The 13,366-nt window shown below is 44.6% G+C and overlaps 1 protein-coding gene across 1 annotated transcript; it reads left to right on the plus strand.

The window, feature by feature from the left end:
- Positions 1–63: 63 nt before the first annotated feature.
- On the plus strand, positions 64–13,348 carry DYNLT2 (dynein light chain Tctex-type 2). Its single transcript, XM_045079987.1, has 4 exons — positions 64–224; positions 8,348–8,554; positions 11,282–11,440; positions 12,786–13,348. Exons 1-4 carry the CDS (start codon positions 117–119, stop codon positions 12,894–12,896), a joined length of 585 nt encoding a protein of 194 aa, XP_044935922.1. The 5' UTR covers positions 64–116; the 3' UTR covers positions 12,897–13,348.
- Positions 13,349–13,366: the final 18 nt, after the last annotated feature.

Genomic DNA, 13,366 nt, shown 5'->3' on the forward strand with positions numbered 1-13,366 from the left:
GGCGGCGGGCGCGGCCGGATGACGCACGCTTCGCCCCGCCCCTCCCTCCCAGCCGCCCTTTCGGCCGGCGCGACGCGGAAGCCGCCGAGGCCGTCGGGACGGGCGGGGCGGGCCGCATGGAGAGACGCGGGCGAGGCGCGAAGCCGGCCCCGGGCCCGGCCCCTCAGCCGCCGCCGCCGCCGCCTCGGAGGGACAGGAAGCCCAGCATGTTCGAGAGGGAGGCCGTGAGTGCGCGGCCGGGGCCGGCGGCGGGTCGGGGGGCGGCGGGTCGGGGAGCGGCCGGTCGGGGAGCGGCCGGCGGCCCTCGCGCCTCCCGGGCCCGCGCCGCCCTCCGCGGGGCTCCCCGGGCTCGCTCCGCCGTGCTCCGGGGCCGCGGCCGGCGGGAGGCCCCCAGCGCCCGGAGGCCGGCCCGGAGCCCGGGGCCTTCTTCTGACCGTGGGGCCGCGACCGCGCGAGCGGGCGGAGCAGGAGGGCCCGCCGGGCGCCGCCTCCGGCCTGCCTGGGCCCGCCGTTCCCGCCTGCAGGACCGAGAGCGACGAGGCGCTCAGGGCGGCGGGACGCGGCGGGGCGCGTCGGCTCCGAGTCGCGCCGCGGGGCCCGGATCCCGAGGACGGAGCCGGGCGTCCGCGGAAGGTGGGGCCGGTGCCCCCGGGGCTGGGCTGGGCAGCCGGGCCCTTCGCAGCGGGCCCCACGCGTGGCCCGGACTCGCGGCTCGTCTTCGGGAAACACGCGGACGTTTGTGGGAGTTTGCGAAGACCTTCCCTGGAACGCAGTGTGCAACGCGCGCATACGTGCTGCGCGGCTCCTCGTCCGCACAGCGCCCGGTTCCGGGGGCTCCGCAGTTAGGCGCAGTCGGTGGTTCCCGCTCTTCCGCGAGCGGGTGGGCACGCCGCTGACCGTGCTGTGTTCCCGGCTCAGCGGGGTGCGCCGTCCGTCGGTCTCCAGACCTGTCGCCAGCCGGAACGACAGATACACACACGCTGCTGCCGGGACCGTAGTCTGGGAATAAGGGGACACGGACCAGAGCCATTCTGCTTGGTTGACGGGGACGTGCTCAGTCGCAGCTGTCTGCAAGGTCTGCACTGCCGGGGACGCCTGGGAGCGCTCCGGGGGCAACCGTCCCAGGGTCCTGGGATCCAGCCCTGCACCGCGCTCCCTGCGTGGAGGGAAGCCTGCTTCTCCCTCTCCCACTCCCCCTGCTTGTGCTCCTTCTCAATAAAATCGTTAAAAAAAAAAAAAGACCTAGGCTTCTAGGAGTAAGAAATTTGATAGAGCAGAAACGGGGAAGAGACTGAGAATGCTCACTAAATGCATCTGAGGACAGTAAGTGCGCTCACGGCTAATTTCTAACTTTGGGGCAGTAGAAAATTCCTCTGTTCTTGAGCGTAGGACACGTGAAGACACATAACACAGTGTAATGCTTAAATGTCTTTTAATTTTACATACGGTGCGTCCTTTTTTTCTTCTACTAACAGCACCTCCGTCTTTCTTGGGAGGATTAATTCATTTCCCATATGATAGAGGTTTGATGGGACTGTCGCTTTCCTTAACTTTGTGGTATAGATGAAACCCAGAAGCTTCCAGAACTGTGAGCAAATAAGAAATTCTTTAAACTGCCTGGTCTGTGATATTTTATTACAGCAGCTCTAGAAAAACTAATATACAGAAACAAGCGACAGTAACTCATTCAAGAAGCAATAGATTCCCTGAACAGCCCCTATATCTATTAAACTTAAGTTTAAAACTGGAGTTTAAAACTTTTCCATATAGAAAGTTCCAGTCCCAAATGGATTTTCTGGTGAGTTTCTGCCAAATATTACAGTGTTCTGCAAAATTGAAGAAAAGGGAATTCTTCCCAATTCATCCAATGAAGTCAGCATTCCTCTATTCCTCATAAATATAGATGCAAAAATTCTTAACAAAACTACAGCAAATTAAATCCAACAACATGTGAGAAAAATAAAATACAACTGCACCCAACGTAGGAACACCTAAATACATCAAGCAAGACATAAAGGGAGAAAGACAATAAAAGGGGACTTCAGTACCTGACTTGTATAATGAATAGGTCGTTCCGACGAAAAGTAAAACATCAGCCTTCAATGATCCATTCAACCAGATGGACTTAACAGATACATCTAGAACATTCCAGCCGAGGGCAGCAGAATACATTCTGCAGTGCACATGGAACGTTCCCCAGCACCAATCACTTAGGCCACAAAACAAGTCTTCTTAAGTTTAAGAAGAGTAAAATACCAAGAATCTTTACCAACCACAATGGTATGGAACTGGAAGTCAACTGTAAGAAGAGAACGGAAAAATTCAAAAATATTAAGGTTAGAAACATTCTGTGGGACAATTAATGTGTCAAGGTAGAAATCAAAAGAAAAACTTTAAAATTCCTTAAATGGAAATGGAAATACAACATACCAAATATATAGAGTGCAGAAAAGCATTTCCGAGAGGGAATTTCATGATAATAAATGCTTACCTCAAGAAACAAAAAATAAATAAGCAACCAAACTTTATACATCAAAGACTAGAAAAAGAACAAATGAGACCCGAAGTTAAAAAGACCATAGAAATGTGAAATTAAGAGCTGGCTTAATGAAAAGAAAACTGACAAACCTTTATCTACATTCGCCTAAGAAAAAAGGGAGAGGGCTCAAAGTTAAAAATGAGAGGAGAAAAAAATGAAAGAAGAGATATTATAGCTGATGCCATAGAAATACGGAGTATCATAAGATAATATTAGCAGTTTTATGCCACCAGTTTGGACAACCCAGAAAAAAATGTATAAATTCCTGAAATTGAAAACCTGAACAGACCGATTGCTGATGAGGAGATTGACTCAGTAATGAAAACCTCCCAACAAACAGAAGTCCAGACCATATGTCTTCATTGGTGAATTTTACCAAACATTGAAAGAATCAATACCAGTCTTACTCAAATTTTTCAAAAAAATAAAAGAGGAAGGAATACTTCCAAACTAATTTTATGAGGCCAACACTACCCTGATACCAAAACCGTACAAGGACACCAGAGAAAAGAAAACTACAGGCCAATAAACCTGATGAATGTAGATGTAAAAAATACACAAAATATTGGGCCAACTTTTACAGTACTTTAAAAAGATCATATACCATGGTCAAGTGGGATTTATTCTATGATGCAGGGGTGGTCAGCATCCCCAACAATCCGTGTGAGATTGCATTAGCCTAATGAAGGATAAAAATCACATCATCCTGGGTGCCTGGGTGGCTCATTCGGTTGAGCGTCTGCATTTGGCTCAGGTCATGATTCTGGAGTCCCAGGAACAAGCCCCACATCAGGCTCCACGCTCAGTGGGGAGTCTGCTTCTCCATCCGCCCTTCACCCCACTCATGCTCTCTCTCCCTCAATTATCTTTTTTAAAAAATTGTGTCATCTCAATAGATACAGTAAAAGCATTTGATAAAATTCAATATCCATTTATCCTAAAAACTCAACAGTGGGTTTAGAGGGAACATACTTTTGTATACTAAAGTCCGCATATGACAGACTTACAGTGAACATACAAAATGGTGAAGAGCTGTAAGCTTTTCCTTTAAGTTTAGGAACAAGACAAGGATGCCCACTCCCACCACTTCTATTCAACATTGTATTGGAATCCTAGCCAGAGAAGTTAGGCAAGAGAAAGGGGAAAAAGGCATCCAAATTGGGAAGAAGAAAGTATAACTGTTGCTATTTGTGTATGACATGATATTATATATGGTAAATCCTAAAGCCTCTACCAAGAAACTGCTTGATTCAATAAACATAAATATTGCAGGAAACAAAATCAATATTAAAAAATCTATTGCAGGGGCGCCTGGGTGGCTCAGTGGGTTAAGCCGCTGCCTTCAGCTCAGGTCATGATCTCGGGGTCCTGGGATCGAGTCCCACATTGGGCTCTCTGCTCAGCAAGGAACCTGCTTCCTCCTCTCTCTCTTTGCCTGCCTCTCTGCCTACTTGTGATCTCTGTCTCTCAAATAAATAAATAAAATCTTAAAAAAAAATCTATTGCAGTTCTACACAAGCTATCAGAAATTAAGAGAAAAAAATCCCATTTCACAATTGCATTAAGAAGAATAAAATAGGAACAAATTTAACCCAGAAGGTGAAAGTCCTCCAGAGTCTTACAGTGAAAACTGTAAGAATTGATGAAAGAAATTGAAGTCAACACAAATGAATGGAAAGATACTCAGTGTTCCTGGGGTGGAAGAATTAATATTGTTAAAATGTACACACTACCCAAAGCACTCTACAGATTCACTGTAATCCCTAATAAAATTCCAATGGCATTTTTCACAGAACAATTCTAAACTTTCTATGACATCACAAAAGACCCCAAATATCCAAAGCAGTATGGAGGAAGAACAACAAAGCTAGAAGCATCTCTCTTTAGGACTTCAAATTGTATTTCAGAGCTTTAGTGATAAAAAGAGTATGGCATTGTCATAAACACAGTCATGTCAATAGGGCAGTAGAGTCCAGAAATAAACACACATTTATGGTGAATTATAACAAAGGAGCCAAGAATATACAGTAGGAAAAGGATAGTCTTTTCAATGGTTATTCGGAAAACTGGACAAGCATTTCACATGTACACAAAAATAAACTCAAAATAGATTGAAGACTTGAATGGAAGACCTGAAACCATAAAATTCCAAAAAGAAAACATAGGTAATAAACACCTTAACATCAGTCTTGGTGATGATTTTTTAATTCAGCTCCAAAAGCAAAGGCAACAAAAGCAAAAATAAAGAGCTGAAACTACATTAAACTAAAAACTTTTGGCACCGCAAAGGAAGTCAACAAAGTGCAAACGCAGCTTACTGAGTGGGAAAGGTTATTTGCAAATCATTTAAGGGGTTAATATCCAAGATATGTAAAGAACTCCTATAACTCAACAGCAAAAAAAGAAAACAAACAAAAAAACAACCTTGCAATTGGATTATAAAATGACCAGAATTCGTGAATAGGTATTTTTCCAAAGAAGATGTACAGATGGACTTCAGGTACAAGGGAAGATGCTCAACATCCTTAATCAGGGAAGTGCAAAGTGAGTGCACCTGAATGGCTCAGTCAGCTAAGTGGCTGCCTTCAGCTTGGGTTATGATCCCAGGGTCGTGGGATTGAGCCCCACATCCGGATCTCTGCTCAGCAAAGAGCCTGCCTCCTTCCTCTGCCTGCCTACTCGTGCTTTCTATCTCTGTCAAATAAATAATCTTTAAAAAAAAAATAAAAGATATCGGGGCGCCTGGGTGGCTCAGTAGGTTAAGCCTCTGCTTTCGGCTCAGGTCATGATCCCAGGGTCTTGCTCAGCAGGGAGCCTGCTTCATCCTCTCCCTCTGCCTGCCTCTCTGCCTGCTTGTGATCTGTCTGTCAAATAAATAAATAAGTAAATAAAAACAGGTATTACCTCACACCTATTTGATTCACTATTATTGAAAAGACTAAAGATGACAAGTGTTGGCAAGGATGTAGAGAAAAGGCAGCCCTCGTGCATTGTTGGTGGGAACATAAGCGGGTACCGCTACTACTGTGGGTAGTACAACAAAACAATATGGAGGATCGTCAAGAAATTGGAAGTAGAACTACCATACAATTCAGCAATTCCATTTCTGGGTATTTCTTCACAGAAAATGAAAACACTGATTCGAAAAGATATGTGCGTCCCTCTGTTCATTGCAGCATCATCTACAATAAATAGCCAAGATATGAAAACTTCCTAAATGTTTACTCATTTCACCATTAAAAAAAGAATGAAATCTTGCCATTTGCAATAACATGTGGACCTTGAGAACAGGCTAAGTGAAATAATTCAGACAGATATTGTATGATTTCACTTTTGTGTGAAATCTGAAAAGAAAAATATGTGGAGGTCAAAAGGTACAAACATTCAATCAAATAACAATAGTAATATTATATTTGAGTGGGGTTTGTTCTAGGAATGCAAGGTTGGTTAAACATTCAGAAATCATCTAAGCATATTAACAAACTATCAGTGATGAAAAACAGGCTGGTAACATTTCGACTTATGCTCAAGCAGGTCACCAAATGGTCACGGCCGTGCCTGGACACTGATACTAAGACAACAGCCTGTCTCTGGGAACCATCTGCAGAGTTCGGACAGATGATACGTCCTTGTTCTGATCCGCTGCCAAGAGAAGAGCTGGGAGATTCTGCATTTAATCATGTTCTTTCTCTTGCCAACCTGCCGATCAGATGAACCCCTCAGAGGGGGCAGAGAAAGGGACGTGTTGTCCAGTGCCAGTTTCTGCCACACAGATCCATCGGTGGTGGAGAATAAATACTCTCACAATACTTGAGGACCGGGAGGTCTGATATTTACATTTTAAAGTACTGGCCTCTGCAGTAAAATATGGACAGGGATGAAGGAGGGGTGATAGAAATATGTATTATTTGGAAAAATCTAGAGGTAGTAAACATTGAAATTAATAAAAGTTTAATAGGTGGGTGCAATTTAAATCACCTTAAAGCCTCACAGGGAAAGTAGCAGAAGAATAAATGCTTCAGAGTAAATTGAAAGATTTATGTCAAAATAAATTACTTAGAAATAAAAATTCTTACATAATTACCAAAGTAAACCATGTTCCTGGTTAGAAAAGCTGTTATGAAGTTACAGAATTACTGAGTTAACGTTATTCGTAAAAAGCATCACAAAGTATAAGGCTATGTTCGTCGGAGCCCTGCTATCCCTCTGATCCGTTCGCCACACCAGCCAGAATGCACTTTCAACACTAATGTGGAGCCTCCCCCTAACGTCCTTGAACTTTTCCAGCGGGTCCCACTGTTCTGAGAATAAAATCCAAGTGTTCATCACATTCTAGTCAGTGCTTCATGACCTGCTCCTTGGTGGCCTCCCTAGCTTCCATCTTGTCACCATTCTGCCTCACTCAGGACACTCGAGCCACACTGACCACAAACCTGCTCCTAGAACACGCTCTTTGACCTGAAGACTGTGTATGTTCTTTTGGGGCTTCAGCCCATATACAACTTCATTCATAGGGGCCTTCTCTGATCACTCTGCTAAATTAGCCCTTCCCAGTGAGTTCCTCCCAAGTTGCTTGGTTTTGTTTTTATAGCAATTACTACTATTTAAATCTGCTAATTTATTTTTGCGTGTGCTTTCAATAGTCAGTCGGCCCTCCTGTCCGTTAGAGTGACCCCCGCGTGAGTGCAGACTGCTTGATTATGAGTTCGCATAAGCCCAACAACAAATCCCTCGCTAGTACAATGGAGCTCATCACTGTAACTTCAGAGCCTACAACATTTATCTAGACCATATTAGGCACCACATAACTATTTCTTTAAAGAATGTTGAATGTCGAGGCACCTGGGTGGCTCAGTGGTTAAAGCCTCTGCCTTCAGCTCAGGTCATGATCTCAGGGTCCTGGGATCGAGCCCCACATCAGGCTCCCTGCTCAGAAGGGAGCCTGCTTCCCCCTCTCTCTCTGCCTGCCTCTCTGCCTGCTTGGATCTCTGTCAAATAAATAAAACTAAAAAAAAAAAAAAAAAAGAATGTTGAATGTCACAGAGTGAATGCATGTCAAAAGCATAAAATAATCTATGTACCAAATCAGTACACATTTGTTATCTTTCAACTTAAGACTGTTATTTATGTAAATATTATGTAAAGACTTGGGTAAATAATGGTATTATTTAATCAAGGACAAATAAAAGTAATTAAAATGGTAAGACGGGCGCCTGGGTGGCTCAGTGGGTTAAGCCACTGCCTTCGGCTCAGGTCATGATCTCAGGGTCCTGGGATCGAGTCCCGCATCGGGCTCTCTGTTCAGCAGGGGAGCCTGCTTCCCCCTCTCTCTCTGCCTGCCTCTCTGCCTACTTGTGATCTCTCTGTGTCAAATAAATAAATAAAATCTTTAAAAAAAAATAAATAAAATGGTCAGACAATGACGGATAATACTTTCATAACCTCAGGGTAGAGAACTGGCAAGTTCTCTTTACACACGTCTCCTAGCCACCCAGTTGCCCTCTGTGGAGGCCTGTCTTGTTTCTGGTTCTTTTGTATCTTCCACGGATATTGTAAATATATGTGTGCAAATTCGTGTTTCTAGAGAGATGATAGCTAGCCAGTTAGGTTAGTTTTCTTTTACCCAGTTGATAGCCAGGAGTGCATCAGTGAATCTCGGGTTCAGCAATTACTCTGTCACAGAAGTCAATCAGAATGGATTTCCAGACTTTTGTGTCAGCTCTGTCCCATTGTATTAGGGTTCTTAAATCTAAAATTTCATTTTGTAATTAAAGAAATGATCTTTCTCACTTCCTGCCCCTCTTGCAGTATACACAGATTTTAAAAGAGCGACTGAGAGACTCGATTCATGATGTTCAGTACGTGGAGCCTCCATTCGATGATTCGATCGCTGACTTGGGTAAAGAGTGGAAGAGTGCCCTGGCCAAACTCAAGTTTGCTAATTCATACAGAATGGAGCCGTTGAAAAAATTCCAAGCTCATTCAGTAGAAACTAAAGTCCAGCAGATACTAACAGTAGGTTGATAAATATGTGCGACAGCAATATCTTAGCTTTGCCCATTTGATCAGCGTATTCAGATTTATGGCCATACATTTCATTGACTTTTTTTTGTAGCATTTGTCTCTGAATATATTAAAGTACTTTGTAGTCACCCTCAAGAATCTTCCCATCGATGCCATGAGCTACATTTAATTCTTTAGTTATTTCAACTCTTAATTATCCATAAATTATTTATCCCTCAGGTGTCATGTTTTCCAGTATTTGGAGGAATGAGTTAAAACACACTGCATGTGTGTGTGTGGGTGTGAAAGGCGGTTCCTGGACCTAAACCCTGTAAGGACAGGCAGCTGCTGACACACATGTCACCGACATGATGATAGATAAAGTGTTCTCTCATCTGTCACATCGCCGGTCCCTTCTTGAAACTGACTGGAATCTAAAGGCCGGTTTGGACAGTTATTTCCAGGCTAGTCCAAAAAAGCTTTTCCAATTTTTATAAAGTACTTTAAGACTAATATTAATACCAACATTATTTATACTAGTGTTGGTATCTGAAGGCTGTGTTGTTCCGATGGAAAGGATTCCTCCATCATCTTTCTTAAGGACCAAATTAAAATTTTTTATTTATAGAAAGTTTGAAGGACAACTTTTTCTTCTTTTTTTTTTAAGATTTTATTTATTTATTTATTTATTTGACACAGAAGGACTGCAGGAGAGGGAACACAAGCAGGAGTGGGAGACAAAGCAGCAGGCCTCCCGCTGAGCAAGGAGCCCAAAGCAGGGCTCCGTCCCAGGACCCTGGGATCATGACCTGAGCTGAAGGCAGGTGCTTACCCGACTGAGCCATGCAGGTGCCCCGGGACTACCTTTTCTGAATCACCTTTTCATCTGTGGTCTTGAGTGCTGGGCACCAGGCACCCAGGCACCATCTGATGGCCAGATTCCCCTGTGGACTCCACCAAGCCTGCGTCTACCCCAGACATGTTCCTTGTGTCAAAGTTTCCTATCCCTTCAGTTTGTGAGGTGTATTCCTTCAGTAACAACTTATGTGAGCTAGCTGTTGGGAAGAAAGCATCTCTTCATTTTGTATAAATGATTAATACTATTTTAATAATACCAAAGTTAATTATTTAAATGAATTAACTTTTATTATTACAGAAGAATATTTAGGAGGCCTACTCTAGCCTCTACTGCCATAGACAGATACATTTCTGAGCTGAACTAATCATTGTCAGATGGCTCACGGCTTCAGGAAATAAAGAAATTCAACTCCGTTTGATACAGTGAAATAATTATCACCTTCTCTTATTTAAACACTAATAGCAAGCATTTGTGACATGAGAATACACATTTTGGTGTCTCTTTTGCTTGGCCTTACCGCATAGACGGAGTTCCAATTTACTGGATATAATGGATTTCAAGTTGTATTTCCATACGTTAATTTACAGAATTGCATGGAGCATGGTGGGGCCTGAACAGCTGATTGGCTGTGTGGGGGGATAGCAAGGGGTCATAAAGAGGCCGGGGTTTTCCCTGGGGTTCACAGAAAATTCATCACAGTTCTGGATGCTGGAGCCTGTGGGCCTTTTCCTAGAGCAAGCACTGGCTGTTTGTTAAACAAGAACATAGAGGTGGGCGGAGCCAGGGTTTGTTAGGCAGATCAAAGAGAGAATGGATGTCGTTAAGCTTCTGAAAGACGAACCACAGCCAATGCCTGAGGGAGACGAATGCTTCTAGACCCAGCTTTAGGTCCAGCACCATTCTAGAAGGGAATCAAAACCAATAAAACAAAACAATATATTTGGTTTTACATGCGTATAAAATTAGCTGTTGGGGGCACCTGGGTGGCTCAGTGGATTAAATCCTCTGCCTTCAGCTCAGGTCATGATCCCAGGATCCTGGGATCGAGTCCCACGGAGCCTCCTTCTTCCTCTCTCTTTTTCAGGCTGCCTCTGCCTACTTGTGATCTCTGTCTGTCAAATAAATAAATAAATAAAATCTTAAAAAAATATATTAGCTGTTAGGAGTTCGTTTGTTACCACAGGACCCAGAACCATGTTAAGACATCATTGTCAGGTCACTCAAAGGCATGTGCATTCTGCTCACTGTGTGGTCCAGTCTGCTTACGGGCTGTGGGAAAGCTTAGTGCTTCTGACGCCCATCTGTCTCCCAGCTGTGATTAATCCACAGCAGACATGGCAGACAATCTTGGATCTCCGCGTCCTGGCGTCCGCAGAGAGAGCAGCAGAGTGCAGCGCCGTGGGGAGAGGGCTAGAGAAGTGGCTTTGAGTCAGGGAGACTGGGGGAGACAGTAGTCACGTAATACAGGCTCCCGTCCAGGAAACCCAGGCTTTAGGAAAACTCAGAGTTTTTCCAAAACTCTGAGTTTTAGCAAATACGGAAATTATAGGAAGATTTCCTTCATCTACCTAAGCATTCCCGGAAGCACTGTTTTAAAATTCCCGTGTCTCCCGACTAGCTTTTGATGGAGTGACCAAGTAAAGGGAAACTTATGGGTTAAGGGTTGGTAATGAAGAGCACTTGAATGTAATTAAAAACCCAAATCAACTTTATTCAACATTGTTATTGAAATAAATTGTCAAGCACAACATTCATTTAATGTTATTTGGTTAGAAGGAATGCATGTATTATTTTAAAGTTCTGTGGATTAGACATGTTTTCTTCAGTTTTTATATAGAAAATGGTTTGGAAATTAAAATGTCTTTCCTATTTTTTTAAAGGAAAATCTTAAAGATGTCAAATACGATGATCAAGTGTTCTGTCGCTTGTCACTTGACCTAGCAGACCGCATCTTGTCAGCAGTGAAAGAATTTGGGTACCACCGTTACAAGTTCATTATAAAAGTATTATTTATCCAAAAGACTGGTCAGGCAATACATGTAAGTACCTCACTGACCCAGCATCTATCAGCCGGCGCCCCAAGCTGTCCCCTCTAGTGAGCTGAGAGGTCCCGTGCAGCCGCCACCGTGTGCCTCTAGGGCCCCCAGGCGCCTCTCTGAAAAAGGCTGATTTTGTTGGCTGGATCTTCCTTCACTGCCTATTATTGGAAAAGTCCTCACCCAGAAATGGCAACTTTCTATTGATAATTTATTAGACTGTACGGCTATCCTATTCCTTGATCACACTAATTTTGGCAATTTAATGTCATTTGATAATTAACCAGTAAATTTATTTTGAGCACTGATGGGAGTCAGGTCAGTTACTGAGAAAAGACACAGGAAATGCTGAGACGCAGACCGCGGTTCTCCAAGAGACTCTCCTGTACTCCGGAGAGAAGACAACGCAGCTCAGAGTTTAAGAAAGGGAAAGGGACGGACAGTGGGTCTGCCTTGGTGCCCGAGTCCGGCTGACCTAGAAATGAACGCGCAGCGACAGTCGGAGGCTGCGGCCAGGGCACAGGTGTTCCCAGCTGTGGAGGGAGCCACTTATCTGCTCATCATTCTGTGGGTCAGCCCGGCTGCGACGGCTGCTTTTCCTGCTAGTCTTCCTGACACACTCACAGTGGTCGGACATGGCCTTGCTCTCACGTCTGGGGGCGGGGCTGGCTGTTGGCTCGGGCTCCTGGGTTCTCCTGCATGTGAGCCACCCTCCGTGGGCTGAGTGGCTTTCCTTATGTGGGGGCCCCCCTCGCAGTGTTCGGGGCAGGGGGGGCAGAAGACCTGTGAGGCTTTGCTTGAAGTCCCACACTGTCCCAGTCTTTGGCTCAGAGCAAGTCCTAAGGCCGATTCATACTCAAGGGTTGGAGGAACAGACTCACCCTCTTGGGAGAAGCCACAGAAGGTTTGTGGTCACTTATATCCACCACGGAAAAGTAGGCTGTAGTTAGAAAACATGGGGCTTTGTGAGTGAAGCAAAGGATTTAGAATTTTCCCTAACAGCCTTCTTGGATAATCAATGCTATTTCTTTATTTCCAAACAAGGTTCTAATAAACTTTCCCTTGAGCATATTTGAAGGATGTTAAGGAAAATCCCGTATCCAAGAGTGGCACGCCGCGGAGCATCCTGTATGCAGAGCTCCGAGGCCCGGGTTCAGAGGCTCCCGTGCCTGCCCCCAGACCGTGCTGAAGGTCCAGTCCCCGTGTCGGAGAAGGACTGCTTTCAGGAAAGGGGAAATGGGACAAACTAGTGTCTAAATATCACTTTCTAAGACACCATATAGACTTAAAGTTTACTTCTTAACATGTTCAATTCATAGTTGGTCTTTTCTGAAATCTGTGTACCCAGATTGCCAGCAGGTGGATCTGGGACGTGACGTGGGACAGCTGGGTCGCGGCGAAACATGAAACGGAGACGTACGTCGCCTTGGCCCTGGTGTTTGCTCTCTTCTGCGAATAGCTTGTCACAGGCCCGGGAGCGCAGGCTTCTCCGCTTCCGAGGCCCATGGCTTTAAAGATTGGCACTTCGTGGGATCAGCTGTGCTTTCGCTTGCAGCTGCAGCGTCGCTGTATTCTTCCAACAGCAAACAAAGAAAAGCCCAGTTTTTACCTTCATACTAAATAGTTCTCACCTTTATGAACATTCTGTTGCCCCGAAGCATAAAGGTAAGAGCAGCGCCCGCAGCGATAGAGACGGGTGCGCAGGAGCTCGCAGAGGGGCCGTGTGCAAACACAGGGATTACTTCTCGTTCTTTTTAGAGTTAAGACAATTAGAATTTGTCAAGTAAATGTTAAAATAGATTTTGGAAAACTTCTAAAGCCAGTTATATTTTAAATGGCATTTTAATATGTTGTAGGCATTCTTTCGAAAGGAATTAGCAAGTTTGGATTAAAGACAATGTACTTAACACATCCTTAATGTGTGGTCAT

Source organism: Mustela putorius, unplaced genomic scaffold, assembly GCF_011764305.1.
Source record: "Mustela putorius furo isolate JIRA1106 unplaced genomic scaffold, ASM1176430v1.1 tig00000450_pilon_pilon_pilon, whole genome shotgun sequence".
NCBI lineage: Eukaryota > Metazoa > Chordata > Mammalia > Carnivora > Mustelidae > Mustela > Mustela putorius.